This window comes from Ammospiza caudacuta, chromosome 14 (genome assembly GCF_027887145.1).
Source record: "Ammospiza caudacuta isolate bAmmCau1 chromosome 14, bAmmCau1.pri, whole genome shotgun sequence".
NCBI lineage: Eukaryota > Metazoa > Chordata > Aves > Passeriformes > Passerellidae > Ammospiza > Ammospiza caudacuta.
In genome coordinates, this window is record NC_080606.1 from 16,167,903 (window position 1) to 16,191,373 (window position 23,471).

General features: G+C 40.4%; 1 protein-coding gene across 2 annotated transcripts in view; it reads right to left on the minus strand.

Moving 5' to 3' along the window:
* CHM (CHM Rab escort protein) overlaps positions 1–7,224 on the minus strand; it is a 51,189-nt gene extending 43,965 nt beyond the window's left edge. For both annotated transcript variants that reach the window (XM_058813989.1, XM_058813988.1), the window contains exon 1: positions 7,167–7,224. In XM_058813989.1, the coding sequence (XP_058669972.1) occupies positions 7,167–7,215 (49 nt within the window). In that variant the 5' untranslated portion in view covers positions 7,216–7,224. The remainder of the gene's footprint in view (positions 1–7,166) is intronic.
* Between the last annotated feature and the right edge of the window lie 16,247 nt (positions 7,225–23,471).

A 23,471-nucleotide genomic window follows, 5' to 3' on the forward strand; every position in this document is an offset into this window, starting at 1 on the left:
ACATTGTCCTTCTCTATCTAGGAAAAAACCTAACTTGGAAAAGCCTGCTTAGAGAAATGGCAATTTATGAAATCACAGCATGGAAAGCTGAACTGCCACTGACAGGACATTGTGCAAAATAGGTTCCCTTCAGATAATCCAGTAACAGAGAAATGTGTTTTTAGAAACTGTTCTTACTTGGAAACAGCCTCCCGATCTGAACTTTGATTTTTCAAAAGCCCTAAAATGGATTGTACTCAGGTTGTGAAATGTGTTTGGATCCTCACTACAAGACACACTCATCGTCCTGCGTTTGGCTTCCCATTGGAAAGAAACAAAGTGGCAAGCAGACTGAATTGTAACATTAATTAGCTCTAATTAAACTAACAAACATGGCAGCATGGCCACTTCAGTACACAGAGGAAACTGAGGTTTGTATCAATGTTTCTGTATAACGCCCTGGGAACTGCTGGGAGAGACTGCAGGGCTGCCCTGGGAGCAGCTGCGGGCAGGAGGAGGAGGAGGAAGAGGAGGGAGCCCGGCAGGGTAGGAGGAGGAGGAGGAGGAGGAGGAGGAGGGAGCCCGGCAGGGTAGGAGCAGGAGGAGGAGGGGCCCGGCGGGGCAGGACAAGCTCAGGGCTCTGGGCGCAGCCTCTGCCCCAGGCAGCCCCGCGCTGAGCTGAAAGGTTTCTCCGCACGGGCCCCTCCCAGCACTCACGCTCAGCGCCACTGCCCCATCCCAGCCCTGCTGGACTCACCAAGGCAGATCCACCCCCATAAATCTCAGAGGTGCCTCTGCAAGCTGACCTTGAAGTCTGCATCTGCTTGTTTCCAGTAACCTCTGACCAAGACAATCCCCATTACATGAATTTTTGGAGATTCCCTATGAAACAAAATCAGCCATACTCTCATTTTCTAGAATAGTGTTTTAGAAGTAAAAAAGAAACAGAAGAAATAGCTACACATTATTTAGTTATCCAAAAAACAATTCTAGTTTTAGTTCCAATACAACAAAATTAAAGTTTGAGATAAACGCTACGGTGGAAAACTTTAATTCAGTTTTAAAAGCCAATTAATTTCTGAAGTCTTACAAAATAATGAAAACTTATAATTCACCACTGTGTGATCAAAAATTAATTTTAGGTTTACACACTGTGTCTCCTGCTTAGCAGCTGTACTTGCAGCTCCAGTGCTGCAGTGCCCTGAAGAGGGCTCAGCCACTGCCCTGGGCAATTTCCAAACTCAACAGCTCCACATCTCTGGGAGCATCCTGGTGCTGAGCTGCTCACTGCAAACTGCTCTGCAGTCAGCCAGATGATAAGTTTTTACTGAATTACACAAGATCCATCTTGAAAAGGCTTCAATGTTTAATTTGCTTCACTCCATCTACTAAATAAATCACAAGTGGCTTTTTCATAATATAAAATGTTGAAGGGAAATATATAAAAATGTTGGAACACGGACAATTTCAAAACAATCTTCTGGAGCCAGACAGTTCACCAGCTGCAATACATTTTGTTTGCATCTGAACTTCTAAGTAGAGAAGAGCAGCTGATTCTTGAGGAGCTCACTACAGAATACTCATGGTGTGGTTTCAGTATATGTGAAATTTTAACAGAATGTTATAATTAATTGCAAATTAAAATACTCCTTGTATGTAATATTTTAAGATAAAGATGATTAAAATTCATTCATTTTAATATTTGCTCATATTGCAGAGCAGTATTAGAAAATATTTCTGCATTACAGAGTATGGCACAGAAATGCCAACCCACTAAGATAACATGTTACTGGTCAAGAAAGAAGCCACAAGTAAAAAGTGAAATTGCACACACTTATCTGTGTCTCACCACAGGAGCTTGGCAATGAAAACCATTCAATCTCACAGCTGGTGTAAATGAACATTTAGGAAAGGAATACAAGCACCTAGGCTTGAAATAAAAATTTAACTTCTTACTAAAAATTATACTCACACCAAGCAATGTTCTCCAGCACAAACTACAGCTCAGAGCCTAATCTTTGGTTTAAAGCAACAGCAGCAGACAAAGCAAAGCACTTGAATTAAAGGATCTGTATAGCAAGACACACGCTGAGCTTTATTCTCACTCCAGTCTTCTAATGCTTTCACTTCTTTTCTGCTTCCCCATGGGCAAAGAGCTTGCTCTCCTTGTTCCTTACATTTGTGAGCATTTAATGAAAGATACTGAGGAAGCTTCTCCTCCTCCTGCAGCAGCAGCTCCCAGGAGAGCACCAGGGGCTCTGTCCCTCCCTCCCTCCCTGGGTGCTCTGGCACAGCCCCAGAGCAGCTCCTGCAGCAGGACTGGACCCATTCCCCAGGCAGCAGAAGCCATTTCCTGCTGGGATGCACACACCTGGCTTTCCACTGTCCCTCATTCACACTGGCATTTCCAAGTACCTTACTAAGCCTTTTCTAAAGGAGTTTTTTCACCTTGATATGCAGATGACCTCCTCTGTATCTTTCTCAGTAGAGTCCTAGAGGCTCTGATTCTGTAGGATCAGCAATATGATCTGGAAAAGCTGCAGAACACAAACAGGCTGAGAAGGACAACAAAGGGATCAGAGAACAAGGAGTTCTCCCACAGGAGCAGCCAGGGACACTGCACAGTGTCAGGGAAAGAACCTGCCTGAGGTACCAGAGGGAGCCTGAACCTTGCAGGCAGCACCTCTGCTACACCCAACATCCACACTGGGAGCCAGGCCAGAACACAACCCCTGCAGTTCAGTCAGGTTAAAAAAATCAGTAAAGAAGATAAAGGTGTATTTACATGTGGAGAGTGCTGAAAAAAATCAAAGGGACACACACACAGAGAGGACATGGGACAGGACTGTGAGCCAGTGTTCATTTTGTTTGACATTTAAATGGACAGGCAATGACTTATCTACAACTGATTACAAAACGTGGCTCTGTTTCCTCCTTCCAGACACCAACATTAAAGCCAGTGCCCCTGTGTTAGTCCACAGTGACCACTGACGTCAGAAAATATCCATCTTCAGCTGGTTTTCCATTGAGCTTTCATCAGCTCTAAATAGCTGCTGATATAAACTGAGGACTGTGCAGTTACATAAGATAATGCAACCAAAATATCAGCCCAAATGATGTATTACAAAATATTTTTGTCACATTCTAAAAATATCCTGCAACAATGAAACAATTAGGAATTATTTTTTTGTATCAATCATCAGTGTTTACTTTAAAATTGGCATCTGTAATATTTGGGTTAGTTTAGTTGTAAGGTATATTTTTAAAATTGTGTTAGTATCTGGAAGTGATTTTCCCTAACACACTACACTTCCATAAGATAAACATGAAGTACTTACACCACTCCCAGCATATCCAACAATAAATAATAGATTCTCCTGACAGGACTTTGATGACCTGGCAAAGCCCGAGTGCTTTCAGCCAAAATCATATGAAACCATAAATCACTCCTTATTTTATAGAATATTTCAAAATGGATTCCTGCTTTCTACCTTGAAAGTCATTTCATGTGTTATTTATAACCACTGAAAACCAGAATGGAAAGAAAATTGCATAGAACTAGAATATTTACTGTGACTGCTTTTATAAAGAATAACTCTTTTTTAGGAAAAAAATTAGAATTACTGGCAGACAAACTTGTGAATACAACACCTTTCAAAGAGCCATATCCTTTACAACTTTCCCAGCAGTTAACACAGGTCTGGGGGAATGTCAGAGACAAGGCCAGACTGAACACAATCCAATTCACTGAGGAAATTCCAGGGTAAACATGACCCTGCACGTGTATCCACACCACTCTGCACAGCCACAGAGTTGCAAATCTTGGCACTTACAGGGGTTCCTGCCCTAAACTCAGCACTGCTGAATGTCAAATAGGGAAATTCACAGGCAAAACAAAGGTCTGCCACTGACCCCCAGTTCTGCTTCTAGACCAATAAAACCACAGAAGGGACCTGCCCAAACAGCAGAGCTGCTCTGAGGACTGCTGATCCTGGAGAAGATCTGCTTTTGTCAGGAACCACAAATATCTGCTTTTGTCAGGAGCCACAAATATCTGCTTTGGCCAGGAGACACAAATATCTGCTTTGGCCAGGAGACACAAATATCTGCTTTTGTCAGGAACCACAAATACCTGCTTTGGCCAGGAGACACAAATACCTGCTTTGGCCAGGAGACACAAATACCTGCTTTTGTCAGGAGACACAAATACCTGCTTTGGCCAGGAGACACAAATACCTGCTTTGGCCAGGAGACACAAATACCTGCTTTGGCCAGGAGACACAAATACCTGCTTTGGCCAGGAGACACAAATACCTGCTTTGGCCAGGAGACACAAATACCTGCTTTTGTCAGGAACCACAAATACCTGCTTTGGCCAGGAGCCATGCCACAAGCCCACCCTGCTGGCTGATGGGTACCCAGAGCCCAGCACTGGGCTCAAACAGCAGGGACAGGATAGGAGGGACTGGGGCAGACAGGGAGGGGAGAGTGACCTCGAGGCTGCAACAGAAAACAAAGTAGAGCAAAACAATGTCCTAAATGCTTTAATTCTCATACTGTGCTGGCCATAAAAAACCTCAAGCTATGCTCATCAGTTTCATGCCATGAGACAATCCAGTTTTCTTTAGAACTATGGATATAAATTCCATGATTTAGCAAAACTTCAGCTGCTGTACCCATCAGGAGTATTTCTGTACCCACATCCACCTTGCTCTTAACTTGCTCATGCAATAAAAAACCTGAATTAAGGAAAAATAATTTCTTCTAAAAGAAAACTTCCTTTTCCCATAGCAATATTGATGAATTAATTGAACCTGGACATTAACTGAAGCACTGATGGCTAAAATTTAGTTGAGGCTCCATTTGCACTAAGCTCACTATAGGGAAACAGTTAAATGAGCCTGAAATAAAAACAAATTCAAATCTTATGTTAGCACTCAGTCTAATTACTAAATTTAATAGATGCACAAGTTATAAAACCAGGAAAAGGCCACACATGCAGAAATTAATACTACTAGGACTATGCATTAAAAACACCATTAAACACAAACATTGCAATTATTATGGTATGACAATTGCATATTCATAGGTACACTCAGCACTGGTGACAGCAATGGAAATAAGAGAGTTGAAGACTGGGATAAAATATTCCCTCAGGAGCCACTTCCCAAAGAAGACAGATGAAAGTTCTACTCTGAACAATCTTCCATACTGAGAAATGTAATACAGATTAAAACCCTCAGCCACTCACCAGTGCTAATCACCACTTGTGTGTGCTCTCAGTAAAAAGGAACGCAAGGACAAAACAACTCCTGAAGTGCAGAACTCTGAGAACCTTGAATTAGTTAGAGCAGTACTCTCTACAGGTGGGCAAAAAAGGCATCCTTGAATACAAATCAACACCCCCAAATACAGCAATATTTCAGAGAATTCAGCTGAGAACCTCCTCCTGCAGCACCAAAGCTCCAGTATCACACTCACTCCAAAGCAGGAAGATTGGCTTTGCTGGCTGCACATGACCTGCTCTCCCTGGCACAGACAGTCCCTGTTCCCTCCATGGACAGAATAGTAAATAGCTTAACATTAATATAATTGTCATAAACCTCTGAGCTTCTGCATATTTACCTCATGGCAGTAAAGAATGGATCACCCCCAAAAATCACAGAAGTTACACAATGTTTAATATTTCACCCTCACAGTTTGATTATCCAGCTTCTCATTATTAACCAACCTTCTCACACTCTAAAAATGTTCTCAAATCTGAGCACTTATAAAAAATGTCAGATTTATTACTGCAAACCACTCCATAGAACAGGGTTAACACACAGAAGGGATCTCTTAATTTGCTCAAGAACTTAAATTTTATATTTTTAGCACAGTTTTGGTCAAAAAAATGGGGGCAGTATGGTTTTATAACTATTCAAAAACTCCAGATATAAATCAGAAATCTTTTAAACAATTATAAATACACTGTATGGGGATTGCTTTTATCTGCTGAACACTGAAATCAGCAATTTCTTTAAGAAACTCACTCATTCAATTTCAAAGTGCTAGGAATCTTAACTCCCAGGGACATAATTTCACAGATCAGCAAACTCCGAAACCAGAGTTCCTAATTTCACATGGAAAACAGTAACATTTAGAATTTCCCTTCCATTTGTGCTCCAAACAACACCCTGAGCTCTTTGCAAAGGCAAACAAATCTGACTGTAAATTTGGGACCTCTAAACAGTGATGCACTTTAAGACTAGAGCTCAATGCTGAATTTAAGGCTTATCAAGACCAATCTGAATCAGGTCACTCTCATTCAGTTCTACCAACAGAAATCTATTCCAATAATTCAAGATTATTTTGCTACACAAGCACCAAGAATCTTAGTTCTGAAGGAGTATTTAAAATTTTCTCTTGTAGTTACATTGTGGTAAGTTACAGTGAGACACTCCAGGTGTCCATCATTATTCACCTGATGAAGTTGTACAGGATACAGAAAGGGCAGAAAGATGAGAATTAAGTGTCTGGTTATGTAATCATACATAGACAGAGAAACGTGCTTTAATGAGAATGACTCAAAGAGTTTTGTGTTATTTATAAAGCAGGCATAGAGATTAGAAAAACGACCTTGAAGATACAAAACTACTTGTATTGCAGGATATGACTAAAAAATATATTATCAGCCTGTAGCACAGATACTGCAAGGAGACAGAAGTTCAGCTCTTCAGAGCTGTTTTCCTTGCACAAAAGCAAACCAGAGCAGCAGGATGGGATTTCGGGAATAAGGGCAGCCAGGGCAGGCAGACAGAGCTTTCCGAGGCACCAAAGGAGGCCCCGATCTCAGGTGCGGTTTGTGAGGTTTGAGCCCGGTCACAGGGCCGGGGGTCGGGGCAAATCCTCCTCAGGGGCAGCCGCACACGGCCCTCCGTGACAGCTCCATTTCTCAGCAAACCTGTCCATGGCAGTGTGAGCAGCAGCCCTGCAGCGGGCTGCCATGCCCGGGGCATGGGGACAACGTCCCGGCCGCTGTCACGGACACGACCCCGCGGGTACCTCAGCAGCCACTCGCACACCCTGCCCGCCCTCCCCAGACACCGCTGCCGCCCCTCAGCCGGGGATCCGCGTCCCCCCGCCGCCCCTTGGAGCTTCGGCCCTGCCAGGGCCGGCGCTGCCCCCGTGCCCGTCCCGCCCCGTACCGGTGCCCACCACCACCACATCGAACTCTGTGGGCAGGTTGTCCGCCATCTTGGGAGGCGCCGTCACGCGCGCGCTGCCGGCGGAAAGGGCGGGAGCGGCTGCGGGGGTTCCGGCGGCGGCGGGAGGGAGGGAGCGGAGCGGTGGCCCCGCGTGAGGGCGCGGAGCGCTCGGGGCGGGAGCGGCGGCCCCGCGTGAGGGCGCGGAGCGCTCGGGGCGGGAGCGGCGGCCCCGCGTGAGGGCGCGGAGCGCTCGGGGAGAGAAGGGAGGCTGCGGCTGAGGGAGCGGCGCGCTCCGGGACGGAGAGGCGGCCCCGCCTGAGGGAGCGGAGAGTTCGGGGAGAGCCCGGGGGTTGTCCCGGGTCCGTCCCCTTCCAACCCGCCGGCCCCACCATCCTTCACCGCTCCGCTGTCCTACTCATCCGCAGAGCCCGCCCTGACCTGGCATATAACAATGCTGCGGGATGCAGCAGGGAATATATGCACATACACAGCACTTACATCTATCAATAAACTTCTTAACTACAGTCACATGGCAGCATTCCATCTACTGAGCCAAATCGCTTCATTGCAAGCACGTGTGTTTTTGAATTACTTATGGGTCGATTTGAGGAAGAAATTATAAATTGTTCCCTGGCAGGGTGGGCAGGCCCTGGCACAGGTGCCCAGAGCAGCTGTGGCTGCCCCTGGATCCCTCGACATGTCCAAGGTTGGACAGGGCTTGGAGCACCCAGGGACAGTGCAAGGTGTCCCTGCCCATGGCAGGGGTGGCATTGGATGAACTTTAAGGTCCCTTCCAACCCAAACAATCTTATGAATGCCACTGAAGTTTCTTGGATGACCAATTCCTCAGAAACAAAAAATTTCACTTTTATTATTTCCTTTGCATATTTCATTGTTCCCAAAACAAACCATATTGTTTATTTCAATCTTGTTGCTCACTGCTGTTTATTAATATATCCAAGAAAATATTTTCATCATTGTTTTTAAAAAGTTCTCTTCTTCCCAATTGCAATATTTTTTCCTTTAGCCAGAACGTTAAACACAGATTTAAAAAGAAAGTTATTAGTGTTAGCTAGAAAGTTTTATCAGTCATTAATTTCATGTCCTTTCTTGTTAATTAATAGATAGATGTTTGTCTGTACTACATTTTCTGCATGCAAAACCTTTTCTTTTTTTCTCAACTCATTCATTAACTCTTTCACTCTGAAGCCCAAAGCCACGCTTTAGTCTTGCTCAGTCTCTTCTTTCATCTTACAAGGAAAAAAAGGGAGAATCAGGGATAAAATCCAGAATCTCCTGCTTCAGAATTGCCCCTCCCATAACACCAGTCTGAGTGTAAGAACAGCAGGACTAAAACCACAGATTGGAAAAAGCCAGATACAGCAATGTAGGCTAAATAACCCAGCACAGAACACCTGTGCCAGAATATGCTGGAAACTTCTGGAAAGTTTTTCTTTTTATTTTACATTTAATGGCTCATATGGCTTTAAACTAATCTCTTAATATTATTCATTGTGTATGATTATATTAAAGTCTTAGCACCTTAAATCAATAATAACAATAAACCAGCTAGCAGCCTGTTAACACCTTATTACAAGCTCCTTGTTCACATAGCAAAAAAATAGTGAAAATAGTAAAAAGTGCCTAATGGAAACCAGAGGCCACGTTACCCCTGTGGTACTGCCAGACGTGCTGGAGCAGAGTGCAGCACAGAAAACAGTCCAGCAGGAAACTTCCAACTATGCAGGAACAAAAACCAGAGATTTAAACAGCAGCACTGGCTCACTGCACTGATAAATATGTGACAGAGAAAATGAGGAGTTATGAGTTCAGATAGAAAAGGAGTATGATCAAGTTTTAAGTTCCTTATATTTATGTTTCCAGCTGTCCCAGAGAGATTTTGATTAAAACTTCCATTGTGTTATTGTTCGATTTTGATTAAAACTTCCAGCTCCCATGCAATTCCATGGACAGAGCTGTCATTTCTACTTTTTAACATGTGAAAGAAATAAAGCTGCAGAGTTCTCACAGTGCTGGATCATCCCTGACCTAAATGTCTTGTGCTGAGGAACAAAGCATCACTATATTGGTGAGATGAGATAACACAAACTCCCCTTGCACACCCTTTTCCTACTGAGGGAGGGCACACTCAGGAAGGTCTAACATCATCACGAAACCCTTTTGTTGCTGTTCAATACAATTCTAGGACTTCACTGGAGCAGAGCTATTCCACTGTCAATGTCTCACTGTTTCTCAAGTGCTTCAGTATTTATCTCTCCACAAAATGCTGTTGTTTGGTGCTGTGAGTTCCTGTTAGCTTCATTCATAGGATGCAATCAGTGCAATCCTATTTCGTGATGACAGTCATTATCCACTGGACCAGAAATCCTCCTTAGTACTTTTTATTTGACAAAAATGATTATTCAGGATCTTTAACTGCAAGGTTTGTCAGTCCCACACAACACCAAAATATTTCTCTGTAGTTTGCAGTTTTAGTATCAGCAAATGTAGAAGTGAAATATGTGAGTATGAATAATTTTTATGAGAATTTCATGGACCTTGAGAAAATGTCTTGCCATGTTTTTCTCTTTAGCTATTTAATTGCAATGTCATATTAACAGAAAGCAGCATACCCAATTCTGCATGGATGAATAAGCACATTCAATAAAGAAGATTTAACAGAGTAAATCAAACACTGGATTAAACATTTTCTGCATAACAGACCACAAAATGGGCATTCATTTTACCAATAGATCCTCTACATTAGAAACAAATAGAAATGCACACCATCACAATTAAACTGCACATCCTGTGCCCTGATTACTGATTTTCCCTATATTTTGTTAAACTAGGTCTCATCAATTAGGATTGCCAAAATGCATTCCAAAATGCATACTGAAAAACTGAATGCAATTTTTTTAAACATTAGGATTAAATATATTTTTCCCTATGTTTTATGAAATAATTCCTACATATGTAATCCTATGTATTGCAGAGGATTTATACAGATTTTTTAGCAATAGCAGTTCAGAAAGGCACACAAAAAGAATTTTAAGATCCCATTTTTAGCAGTTCTAATACTTTTTCTGTAAGAAACTTTTCCAACTTTGATCTCAACCAAAACATCTCTCATAAAAACATGGTGTTTTACTTTTTGACTTTTATTTGGGATTTTCACATGTCTATAGAACTACCCTTGTTACTTTAAAGTTTGAGTAGTTAATACCTAACTCTATCAAAATGCTTTTCAGAAGTCCAGTAATCTGAGCAAAACCTCATAAGGTCTGGAAGTGTTTTTATTTTCCCAGGTAGGAACACTGAAGTCTGAAAGAAAATTAGGAAGAATCAGCATTAGAATGATGGAGTTTGTAGTTATCTCAAGATCTGGTCTCCCACCATTTGATCAAATGCTTCTTCCTCCAAAAACAAACAGCAAATGCTATGATGAATTTTAATTTTCTTGAGTTATGTAGTCTCCTTATCCTGCAGTGATTTCACGTGTGAAATCTCATTATTCTTTCTATTGTTCCCTCAATGGATACAGAATTTAATTCTCCTTGAGTACCAGTTTGAGTGAGGATCGGCAGCAGGATCGGGCCCATCAGCTGCTTGAAGCATCCAGTGAATAATCTGATTTATCCCAGGGAAATGGCTCATTAGTTCAGGCAGCAGGGCAGTGTTGGTGTGCTTGGGGCTGCACTTGTGTGTGGTTTTCCTCTGCAGTTTGCAGTTCCACAACTGGCACCCACCGAGGCGTGCACACCCTGATTGTTCATTAACCACAGAACAGCCTGGCCACAGCCAGGCGTGTTTGGGAAAAAATTATTGCTTTCCAAATTTATTCCAAACTCTCAGACAACCTTGATTCCAACTTCCTCTTGTTTGCCATTATCTGAGTTTCTCTTCCTGGCACAGCTTGCAGCCTCAGTCATGCCCATGTAACTTGTGTGACATTAGTGCCATTAGACCCTGTGCTGCAAATCCTCAGTGGGATGCAGACACTCAGTTCCCATGGATGGTGTGAATATTCTTGTGATACAGGCTTTGGTAGATCAGGCCTGAATATATTTTAAAAACTCTGAGTAATTAAACCCACATTCTCTACCTAAGGAGCATTGAAACTCATTTTGAAGTTGCCCTTTTGATTACTAAGATGCGTGTAAATTATGGGATTGCTTACAGAGACTGGAAAGAGAATTACATGACACTTAACTTCTGTAACCATGCAAGGCAAAGAGTTTACTTTTCCAAACCTTACTTAATGACAATCTGCAAAAATGCTGTAGGTCTCTCATGGCAGTCAAAATTATCTTGTACAAAATGAACACCAAGGAGAAAAACCCCAGGATCACAGTTTTGACAATGCTGCTCTCCCAGTGTAACTGGCAGAGTATGGAAAGAAAGTTCACTACAGCTACATTAAGGATTACCTATAAGTTTAATGGGTTTCCCAAAACTACAGGTATCCAGGAAGAAGGAGAAAGTCTTTGCAGCAGCCCCAAGATTAAATACTTCAATATAGCTGGCCCCAAGGCTGGTTCAAAGTCCAGGATGCCACAAAACAGAGTTCAGTTCTTTCTGTCCTGGCAGTTCCACTATTTGTCCATTCCAGCATGTAAAAGTCTTGGTCAATTAGGATACTTCAGAAACTGTCAGTCAGAAAAAATATTGGAAATAAAACAGATTGGAAATATAAGACTGCTATATAGTTGTAAATGAAGACTCATTAGGATTATGATTTATTAAGATTTAAGGAGGATTCAGTAAAGATGGACAAGTGTGTCTAATGACATTCAGTACTGTGCTTAACTTCATTTTCAATATTACTTGAAGTAGTTTTATTGCATAGTGAGGTTTTCAGACTTGTGTTCTCTGAGTTTAGGAAAACTGTACCTTTTCCAGCACATCTGGAGACTGTGACTTAGGTAAGAAATTAATCTCTTTTCTCTGGAAATATTCCCGTTCTTTTATATATTATATTTCTTTATTCATCTCTTTTGACTTGTTGCCAATTTATGAATACAGATCTTTCAGTCATTAGTGCATATTCCTATTTCATTACAGTCAGCACGAGTTTTACCACACAAAGCTCAGCCTCACCCTCTTGGTCTTTTTAATTTCATAATTACACCTGAAGGTGAACTGTATATTGCCTTAAACAGGAGATAGGAATAGTTATTTTATTTCACTTAATTGATATATATGTATTTAAAAATGTGCCCATACAAATACTGAAAAAAAACCCCCAGGAATTAGTCTGGGAGATGGATGATACAGAAAATGAAATAACATCAGTTTGCCACAGGTTGGAAGTTTTGCATTTCCTATTTGAAGAGAATGACAAGTGCAAGATCATTGAGTAATTTTTAAACAGCAGCATTCTCCAGTCCTGAAAATCATAACTGGCACCTGGCTGAAATGAAAAGAGAGAATAAAGCAAGACTTTAAGTTCTGAAACTGATAAAGGTCCCTTAGGAAACTCCCCATAAATATTATCATATAATTAAAAGAGTTTAAAGTAGTCCATAAAGTAAAGGAATTGATGTGTCTCATATGCAATATTTTTGCCCAGACTTCACCAGAGAAACCATAAACAAAAGATTATAAAGGCCTAGGCTGAAATGAATTCTTGCCAGCTGGGATTCTTGTGAAGACACACGTGTCACCAAGGACTGCAGCACCAAACTAGCCAGGAGACAGCTGGGAGTGAGGAGTGAGAAACAGCCAGGGACTGACTTTCAGGTAAATCAGGCTATTGGTGATAACTGCTACAAATTAATACAACAACTACATTTGAAATTACAGAAGCAGGTGACTAAAAATGATAAAGCAAAGACTGTTCCTGCTTTGGTAAAATCTCTGTGGGAGGCTGATTGGCCTCAGTTCCAAGCTGGGTCTGTCAGGGCTCCACTTGCAGCTCTGTGTGAGAGCAGAGATTTAGTTTGGGTTTTGCTGCTGCAGTGGTGGAAATTTAACATTATCTGAGGGTATACACACAGCCAGGGAGGGGCTGCCAGACCCTCTTCCTCTGTTTCCTCTGAAAGGGCATGTATGAAAATATCTCAGCTGCAGCAGGGTGATTTGGGGACAAATTGAAGTTGTGAAAGGGCTGTGGCTAAAAAGAAAGTTATCAGCTTATAAACCAGGAGTATGCGTAATCACCTTTTTGATAAGGGAATTTATTACACTCATATACAGCAAAGGCCTCCTTATTGAGCATTTCCTTCCCAACATAACAGTTCAAGCAAGTTTTGTGTTTAAAGCACTCTTTAGGATTTTAAAGCCAGAGAGTAGCAGTAGTGGTGCACTGAAATCTTTAGGCATTTGAAATGAGATTATACTCAGCTTGCTCACAGAAATGAGAAAAGCTCTTGTTTTTCTTTCAGAAGCTGTGAACTGGTGCCAGACTGTATGTATGTGTGATGCTTTTGAGAATTCAGGATGGACTCTCAGGATTTAACATCCATTTTTCATTAATCCAAACATAGTGCACTCCATTTAAATGCTGCCTTTTCTTCTGCAGAAAAAAAAGACATCCCCATTGCACTTATTAAACTTCAATTAAACTATATGTCTAGGAAAAGAATGCTCCTACTGTAAACAATATGTGGGCCAGCTATATTGAAGTATTTAATGTGTTTATAAGATGTTTACATTTTAATCTGTTTTCAGTGGGCAATATCTGCAACCAGAATTTTAACCCCATTGCCTTGATAACAGGGTGTTCTCCAGGCTGTGTGATTGATAATATGTAAAATAATAAAAGGTCAAATCTTGTGGTCTGAATGAGAATTTTAGGTTTGAATGTAACAAATCATAATGCACAGTACTCATTAGAAAGTTGTTAGTTTGTTTTAGTCTCAGCATCATCTTTTTCAGGTAAGATGCTGGCTTAGCAGATCCCAGTTCCCTGCAGCACTCCCAGGACAGCTCTTCCATAAGGTAACTCAGCTTCTCCAGGAGCACAGCAGTGATTCCTGGAACTCCAGGCACCTCTCTCAGGCATTTTGCAGCACAGAACCTCTGAGGGAGCAAGGAGACTTTGGGCTGTTCTCTTTACTGCAGAGAGCAAAATTGCTGGGAGCACCACTGCCCTCCCCTTTTTGTACCTCCTTAGCACCCAAGGAGCAGCACTTCCTCCTCTGTTTGATGGAGTAAATAAAGAATAGGCCTTAGCTCTTACACTGGAAATATTAATTCTATATAAAGCCCCTCATTTTGGCCCTTCCATTAAGCCAGAAGAGACAGAATTTTCCCCCCACTTCAGAAGAATGCTGTGCTGTTGTCAATGTTGAGGCAGATTATTAGGGAGATTTGCAAGAATAACTACTTAAAATGGTCACATTCATTTTAAAGAAAAGAAATATAATTGGTATTTGCATAGAAGAAAATGGATGAATTTAAATTTTAGTTGATTATAATTATTGTCATCATAATCATCATCATTATCTTTGTATGTCTAAATGACTGATTCAAAGAAGAATTTTTAACACATTTCACATGTCAGTGCAATTCTTTTCTGTTTTGTGCTTTAGTGCTTGGGGTTTTTCATTTGCTTTTTTTCAGTCTGAACTTTTCATGGAAGCTATTGTAATTTTCTGTAAAGGTGGAAAAATGTTTCAAAAGAAGTCAGATCTAGAAGTACTACATACATCCTTCTTTTTATAAAAAAAGATAATCAAATTGTACAGAAAAACAGGTACTTAAATACTGTGGGATGGCACTTTGAACTGCTCCTAAGAAAGAGACTTTAAATAGTGAGGAGCTACCTAAATCTGCCCTTTAGAGCCAGACAAAGGATGTTAAACAGGGACAGTTGCACACAAATTAGCAGGTGAATTAACTGAAGTGGTAGTGCAGCCAGATGAGGGTACCATTCAAAAAGTCCATTAATGAACTGGGACTGTGTGTAGACACTGAGCTCCTAAAGATTTCCAAAGTTCCTAATAATTGTTTGTATTTCAGCACTATGGATACTGATCCAGCTGGGATTTAATTCTGTGTTCCCTGGTATTGTTGCTACACAAACTCTGTGTATTCAACTAGTAAATCTATATTGTGTGGGTTTATCAGTATTGGCAGTTATGAACAGTTCAGATCCACAATATTTGTTGGTGAAAGCAGTTTCCTTTTTCCTGAGTTTATATCACATCAAACCAGAGATGAGCAATCAAGACTACAAAGGCTGTATACCGTGCATAGCAAAATAAAAGTTTCATAATTCCAATTTCCCTGATGACTTTGAAATGACTATGAAAAGCATTTTGCAACAGAGGGATCATCAGAGCTGGTGTGATAGCTGCAATTCCTGATACCTGGCATCTGTGAAAAACAGGGCTTGATCTTGCAGAACTTAACCTTTCATGTTACTTCATTTTCTTTTTTTCCTTTACTCTTCCATCAGGGCCAGCGAGCCAAGTGCTAAAATCCTGTTTCTGACCAGGGTTACTGTGACTTGTGGGCACAATTGCTCCCTGCAGCCTCACAGATGGCAGTTTCCCGACAGCCTCTTTTCAGAGGGCTTCCTGCACGGCCAGAATTCTCTAAAGAGGAATTGGGAGGATGGATTCTATGGGAAGCCTTTGTTCCATTAAATTATGGTGTCTTTCCTATTTTCTTGGAATGAACAGAAGCACATTCATGCCACTACACAGAAAGACACCTTAAAAAACACACTTGGAGCTGTAAAAACTCACAGGTGAGCTGGCTCTGCCCAAGAGGGGGACTGAGGACAGCCTGTTGGGAGGATCCTCCTGAGTGGCTGCTCTTAGGCAGAGGAATTGTCAGAATTCACACTGACAATGGATGAGCTGCAGCACAGCCTGGAAAACCTCTGGCCAAAAGACAGAACTTAAAGGTTCCTCACTATGTCCAGGAATTGGAATTTTTAATGTGTATTTTGTATGGAAAAGGATTGCACTGACTGATGCTGGATTCAAGTAAGTTTCAATTAATGGAAAATATCAACAAACTCAGGATTCCTGGCTAATTTCATGCACTGAAGTGACCACAGTGTGTTCAATCAACATTCATTATTACAATAGCAAAGAAAATTGGTGTCTGAAATCCTATCACTCTAAGCAAAACAATTTAAAAAAAATGTTCAGTTTTCTTTCATTCTATTGATCATATAAAATAGACCACCATCTAAAATAGAACACAGATCAATTTTAAAAGTTTAAACTATATTGTACATTTACATTTTAGGGAAAAATATTTACATTGCAAAGTATCTGTTAAACCTTGCTTGATTCTATATTCATAGATCTTGTGGGAAAAAATAGGGAAGATCTTGTCATATTTAAAATAATGGAATCAAATTGTAAGACATCCCCTTAGAAAAAATTCTGAAGAAATACTTTCAGTTTACAGTGCTCCTCAATGCAAAATACTCTAAAATTCATAATACTAATGAAAGATATCAGTGATGGTTTCCCAGGGTGCTGACAGGTTTTAATATTATAAATATGGGCTAGGAGAATTTTTAAAAACTCAAACTACAGGATGGTTATGCATTAAATAATTATGATCACAGGTGTTCCAACCTGTACTTTCAATTCATGGCCTGATCATCCTTATGCCTCCACAAGTCACTGGTAATTCCATCAGAAAGTCAATGCAGTTACAGAATATAAAACCAGGTTTATGTAAGATTACATTTTTTTCTGGGTTATCAATGTTTGTCACATCAACTTTGATGTGAAAGAAAGAGGAAAAAAGGGAAGATAAAGTCAATAATGTCTCCTGAAGATGAAGAGAGACACTTCTTTAACGTGGCTTTATCCAAAAGCTCAGAGAACATACTGAGACACATTCATTGGTCAAGTTAAAAACAAAAGCTGCTCTTAAATATTTGATTCTGATCTCAGTCTGAGTTGCTTTGACTGAGATTCAGACAGACTCAATTCTGCTGTGGATTCTGCAGCTCAGGCTTTGTGACAGGCTAAAATAGCAGAGTGAGTCCCCACTGAGACCTTTCCCTCCACTTCCTATAAAGAACTATGGACTATCCTGGAGCTAATTTCATTAAATACTTTTATTGACAAAAAAAAAAAAATTAGGTTCATTATATTTTCTTCAACCTCCATCAGAGCTGTGAAAAGGGTGACCCAAGAGTTGGCAGAGTGGCAGGAAGGCCTCAGACCCAACTCCTTGGGGAGTTGAAAAATAGATGAGAATTCTGAAGGAGAAGCTTTTGAAAGTTCTGTGTGAACTCAGGAGGTTGTGCAGATCTGGCCTGAAGTTCCCTACACCCATCTCCTGTTCTCTCCAGACTGTCCTAATTCCCTGTACATCCCAGACCTCTTATTTAGGTGGGATTTTTATTCCTCTAAGGGAGTGTGAGCTAAAACGTCCTGGACTTCATCAGCTGCAAGCAGCATCCCAAATGAAAGTATTTATCTATATTTTAATTTGCTTTCTAAGTGAAATTCAAACCTTCCCTGGCATGTGGTTCAGGGATCAAAGGGTCAAAATGGCATTTACTACATCAACCTGTTTGGACCAGTTCCATTGATTTTACTCAGAACTCAAGACTGATTTCAGGAGGAGCTGGCAGCACAGATTGATATCACTTTATGGATTTCAGAAGAAATGTAGTGTTTGAAAAGACAGTATCATAAAATTGATGTTCAATGCAAAATACCCATTGATCCCCATTTGTGTCAATAAGATTTCTATAATTTGAAGATAGTAAGACACTGAAATGTTTAGTAGTACCTAAGGTAAAAATACCACTCACTTCCATGGAAACTGAAGCAGGCCCACATTATGAATACTAAAATATTATCTGTGTAATGAAATATTTAAATCTTTATTATTTCATCACTGATTTAGATACTAGAAAAAATCAAAGTATCTATAGTATTTTAAAATATGGTGATTTCTTAATATTTACTCTTATGCTTATAAAAGATCTGGACTCCTCAATGATGTAAATCAATTATCCCTGTGTGTGTGAAATGCTGTAACAAGATCAATGAGACCTGAACACAAGGAGGCATCTTAGGATAACAGCTGCAGATGCACACATTGTGTGGCAAAACCCAAGCAGAGGAACTCACCCTGCTCACCCCGATGGTTCTCCCTCCCCCCAGAAAATCCCTGCCACTGCTCTGCCCAACTGTAAATGCACGAAAGGAAAACCAAATGAGAGCAGCAGCAGTCAGGAGATCAGCACAGGCAGAGTACAATAAATGGTCACTCTTAGAGGTAAAAGGAATGCTTTGCATTCAGTTCGGGGATTTATTTTAGATGGGACTTAATGGTCAGACTCTGCTTACAACCAAAAGCTGTACAGCTAATGGCTCTGTGGAAAACTGCAAGGACGGATCTCCACTCCCTAAAATACATATTGGTTTTAAAGATGAGCTCAAGATGATTACTTTCACAATATTAATAATTCTGCCAATTGGATTTCCACAAAGTAGATTCAATAAAATACTGGAAATATTTAGTCAATAAATCAATCACACTTCCACTCAGTTTGGATAGCCATAAATTGTTTTCTCATTGATAGAATTCTGTTTATGAAAACCTATTTTCAAGGAAACGACTCCTAAGGTTTTTGTTGGGAAATGTTTTGCAGTCAAAACAGAAATGAGAATTAATGGAAGGGTTATGTGAGCCTTATATGTATAAATAAAAAAAATCCCAGAAACTTTTTTTTTGCTACTTGAAGTAGAGTACAACGTCCATGTTTAAAAATACCAAAAGAATGTAAAGAAAATTAAATACCTTCTTATCCCACTAGATGGTGGTGCCTTCAGATTAGGGCTGAGATGCTCAGACAGACAGTGCAGGAAAACTTTTGCTTTCTTTAACTGACGTGCAAATGTGGAGAGATGAGGTTAATCTTGTTCCTCTGGGAACAGTAACAAGCATCTGGGTCTGATGACTTGCTGAATGTATTGAAGTACATGAGCTGTGTCCACAGAGCTTTGCTATGAAGTGAGTTTTAACTTCAATGCACATCTAATAGTATTAAGTTTTCTTCCTGCAGAAGAAAAGGTGCAAACAATATTGAACCTTAAGGATGATGGTATCTTGTGTAAAATAGACTTGTTCCACTGAGGTTCTGGTCCTTTTGCTGCCCTCTTTCCTCAATCAAAATCCAGATTAATGTGGGGCATCATTAGCAAATTGTATTCATGGATTTCACAGGAATGAGCTTAAAAGTACCACTCACATGTTTGTATGACAAATGTGCTGCTGGCTTTCAGAAAAGGTATTTACACATCTGTTAGACAGAAAGTGATAGTGCCAAACGTGGCAGGTCACATCTCTTCAGTGATAACACAAGTGACATTTTGATGCATGGGAAAAGTGGACGGGGCCTTGTTGGAGAGTGTGTTTGTGCTTTAGTTATCTCAGGCTCTGCAGTGAATGGTCACATCCTTCATGCCTCACATAGAGCTGGAGCTCAGGGCAGGTTCTGTGAACTGCAGGACTTCTCTCAAGGGCTGTGTCTGTCAGGGCTGGCCCAAGAGGAGCCCCCAAGTCACGTTCAGTGCATGGAGGGAGCCCTGAGGTGCTGTCTCAGCTGGGCTGGAGCAGGCTGGAGCTCACAGAGTATGAAATGTGTGACCCTGCAGTGAGCAGCCACCAGTCCTGCCCACACAGGCTCTCCCAAACCAGCCAGAGCTCCCTGGGCCAGCCATGGGGACAAACTGCTGGGTGCACACACTTGGTCCAGAGACCACCCACCCAAATCTGTGCAAAGTAGTCAGTGATCAGTCAGAAGCAATGTGTGAGACTTGCACTGGAAAGAGTAAAATAAGTCTGAACTGTTTTCATTTTGCTTAAATATCATGATGCCCATTGCCAGTATGAAAATTACAAGATTAAAATTAGAAACTGCTTTGTAAATGAAGAACTCTAGTCAGGTAGGCTCTTATGTTAGGTTTTCCAGTTTACTTTTTAAAAATGGTGTGAGGTACAGAAAAGTTAAGGATGTGTATGTCTAGGAAAAGGCAGCATTAATGAAGAACTCCAGACTTCTTTTGTCATCTGTAACTGTTGTTGTTCAGTGGGTTTTACTCCTGTCACCCAAGTGGTCACCCCATCTGTGACACTGGAGTCATTTAGAAACCAGGCCTCCTTCTGGCACAGTTCACTTTGTGCTTATTTGCTGTATATTCCATTTATTCTGTTCCTCCTATTCTACTCCTTCACTTTTTGCTTCTCTTGTTTGCAACATCTCCTCAATTTCCTGTTTCTGTTGCAGGTAACACAATGAACAGCAGCACAAAGCTAAGATATGTCACATTAGTGTGACTTCCAGGAAAGATTACAGACCCATAGGCCAGACACTGCCACTTAAGAACATGACAGCCAAAAAAGGCTTAATCTGAGACTTTTTAATGAGCACTTAGCCAGGAATTCCTTTGTATATATGGAGGACTGAGGCAGAAAAATGGATACAGAAATGGATGTGGATGTCTGGATCTTCTGTAGAGCTTTAATTGTTTTGCATGTTAGAATCTTCCCATCTGTATTAGAAAGAAAGGATCTGCTCTTACTTTCTCTAGAAAGGCAGGCAGGATTTTGTGAAATCCTAAAGAAGCAAAATTCACTCCAGTCATTGTTACTTGCTGCCATTAAGGGTTGAAATGCAGCATTTGCCAAGAGTGCAAGTTCCTTCATTTGATCCCTTTGACTGTACCAGTATAACTGCCAATCACAGGAAATACCTCTAATAACTCTTCCTTTTACTTAATAAGGAATACCACATCTTTAAAACATTAGAAACAGATGTCACTGCATTACTTCACTGCTGATGTATGTAATAGAAATGACACACTAATTAATTTAATGCAGTATAAATGTACTGATTATTTATCATGGCTGACAATAAAATTATGAAAACATTCAATTACAATCAGTGGTAATTCATTATTTATTGATTCTGCGTTATGCACACATTAATACAATACATTTAATCACCTAAGAGAAGGGATCATTTTTCTATTGATACTTAGACATTTAGATTCATCAGTTTTATGTAAAACCCTTGATGTTGAGGTGGGAAGTTTTAATCCACAATTCCAAAAAAACCTCAGCTGAAATGTCAGAACTAAATTGAATACAAGTGTCAAGTACGAGTCTAGAAAAATGTGGGCACAAAGAATGACACACTAATTTCAGTCTCTTCTTTCTCTCACGTCAGTGGCCTACATTTGTTAATATAATTGTGGGTACTCTTTCTCAAGGAATCCAAGGCATTAAACACTAACCCAGCAGAAAGCTAACAGTGTTTTTTCTTCCTTTCCAAGCTGTTACTCAGAAGTGGCACCATCAGGGCTTTGCATACTCAGGATATAAGCTCAGAGCTCACTTAGGGCAGGTTACCAGCTTTCCACTGGGCCCTGAGAAATTTCAGGACAAGGAGAAGGGTTTGTCACTTGTACTCCAGCTGGGTTGGAATTCAGAAAAAGAGGTGTTTCATTTCGTTATGATTAGGGTGCATTGCAAATGCAACTTTTGGTTATCTTTTATCTTTCAATTTGGACCCGCAGTTACTCTGACCCTTGTAAATCTATGTTCACATTTATTCCCTCCCACTTTAGGGACAATCCAAGTTCTTTATTAAAAGTAGCATTTTTTCCTACTACTCACACTTGACATACCTCTATGAAGTCCATGGAAAAAAAAAATTTATATTAAGAAAAATCACATTGTGATATCTATGGAATTCCTATTTTTATTGTCCTCCCTCGTGTTGGGCTACAGGAAACTGAGATGAAGCACAAATAGCACTATTGAGCTGTCTAATCTTCCCTAAACCAAATCATTATTTTTAGTTCATCCCCTACTGCTTCACATAGCTGTCATTAGTTTTCCTCAGTGTCTCCCCCCTTGTCAGGTGTGTCACCCACCATTTTCTCCCTGGACCTCATGGAGAGCAGGAGCTGTGTTCCTGCCAGCTGGCAAAAAGAGATTTCCAGAATGCTCTTGACTGGGGCTTTCCTCTCTCCTCCTGTGTTAGGGAAGACTCTTTCCCATTTCACTCCAGTGGGGCATATGCAAGGATGACAAAAACAAAAACAAACAAATGGAACCTTTACTTGACATCTTGCCATACAAACACAGCCAATTTTTGTATAGGATTAACACACAATACACCAGTATTTCTATGGCTGCCAGGGTAAGAAAACAGAGTGGTTTGCACACCAGTCAAAAAGGAAGAAAAATAATGAAACTTTACTTTTAAAGTGAATATTCTGAAATACTTATTTCAGCTATAGGGAGGCTTAGCAGTTTGTACACATTCAGATTACGTACTGCTGGACTCCATTCAAATAAACCATCTGGATACTTTATAACTGACAAGATATTACTGGATGATTGTTAGGCTTTAGCAACTTTGCCTTGTCTTTAACAAAATTACAGAGAAACAACAATATTCATGGATATAGTTGATTTGTATATGCTTAGTTGAACTGGACAGCTGCCTGGCATTAATTCTCAAACCTTGAGCATTTTGGAAGTTTCAGAGCAGTTCTTCTCTCCATGGACAGTCACCTCTCAAGGGTACTGCTTTTACTACAGACTTTATGATTTTATATTGCTTCATGCCACTCCAGCTCGCTGGGTGTTGATGTGCAAGGCTTCCTCTGGCCTTGTGAAGATTCAGTCTTATTTAGAAATATGTTTAGCTTATGGAAGGCATTAAAGTCAAAAAGGAAAAAGAATTCTCACGGTGGATTTTGATTGTCGCATTAATCTTAAAGGGGAAAAAAAAGTCTTTAAAAGGGCAGTGTTTGAATCTGATTTATCAAATCTTTTAATAGCAGTCATGTTCAGAAAATTAACACCCAAAAGTTTCTATCTGGAGTCAGTTATTTAGTATTTCTATAACTTCTAGTATATAAATCTCTCAGATGAGTTCAGGGCTTGATTGTACTTTGCCAAAGTAAGTAGCCCCTGCCCCACAGAGCTTCCAGTCTAAGGTTTGAGCCTAAAAAGATGCATGAACTAGTTCAGAAAATATGAGAATTCTTACTGAAAGGTATTAATTTAAACTAAATTGTATAAAAACTCTGCCTTGGTTTCAGGCAGTGAGGTTAGAGACCTGAAACCAGTGGCCAGGCTTCTTAGAATACATAAAATCAATGGGGAGAAGGGGAGGTTCCTCCAGAGTGTAATTTAAGATGTTATGCTCACAAATATAGCAATTTAGTTAGCATACAGTCATCTTCTCTCATCTAAAATGGGATTACTCATAATGCAAAAAACATTAAACTTTGCAGAGAAGGTGCCTAAATAAGCAAGCCTAACAAAAGGAAAGAGAAGATGGCCCACACA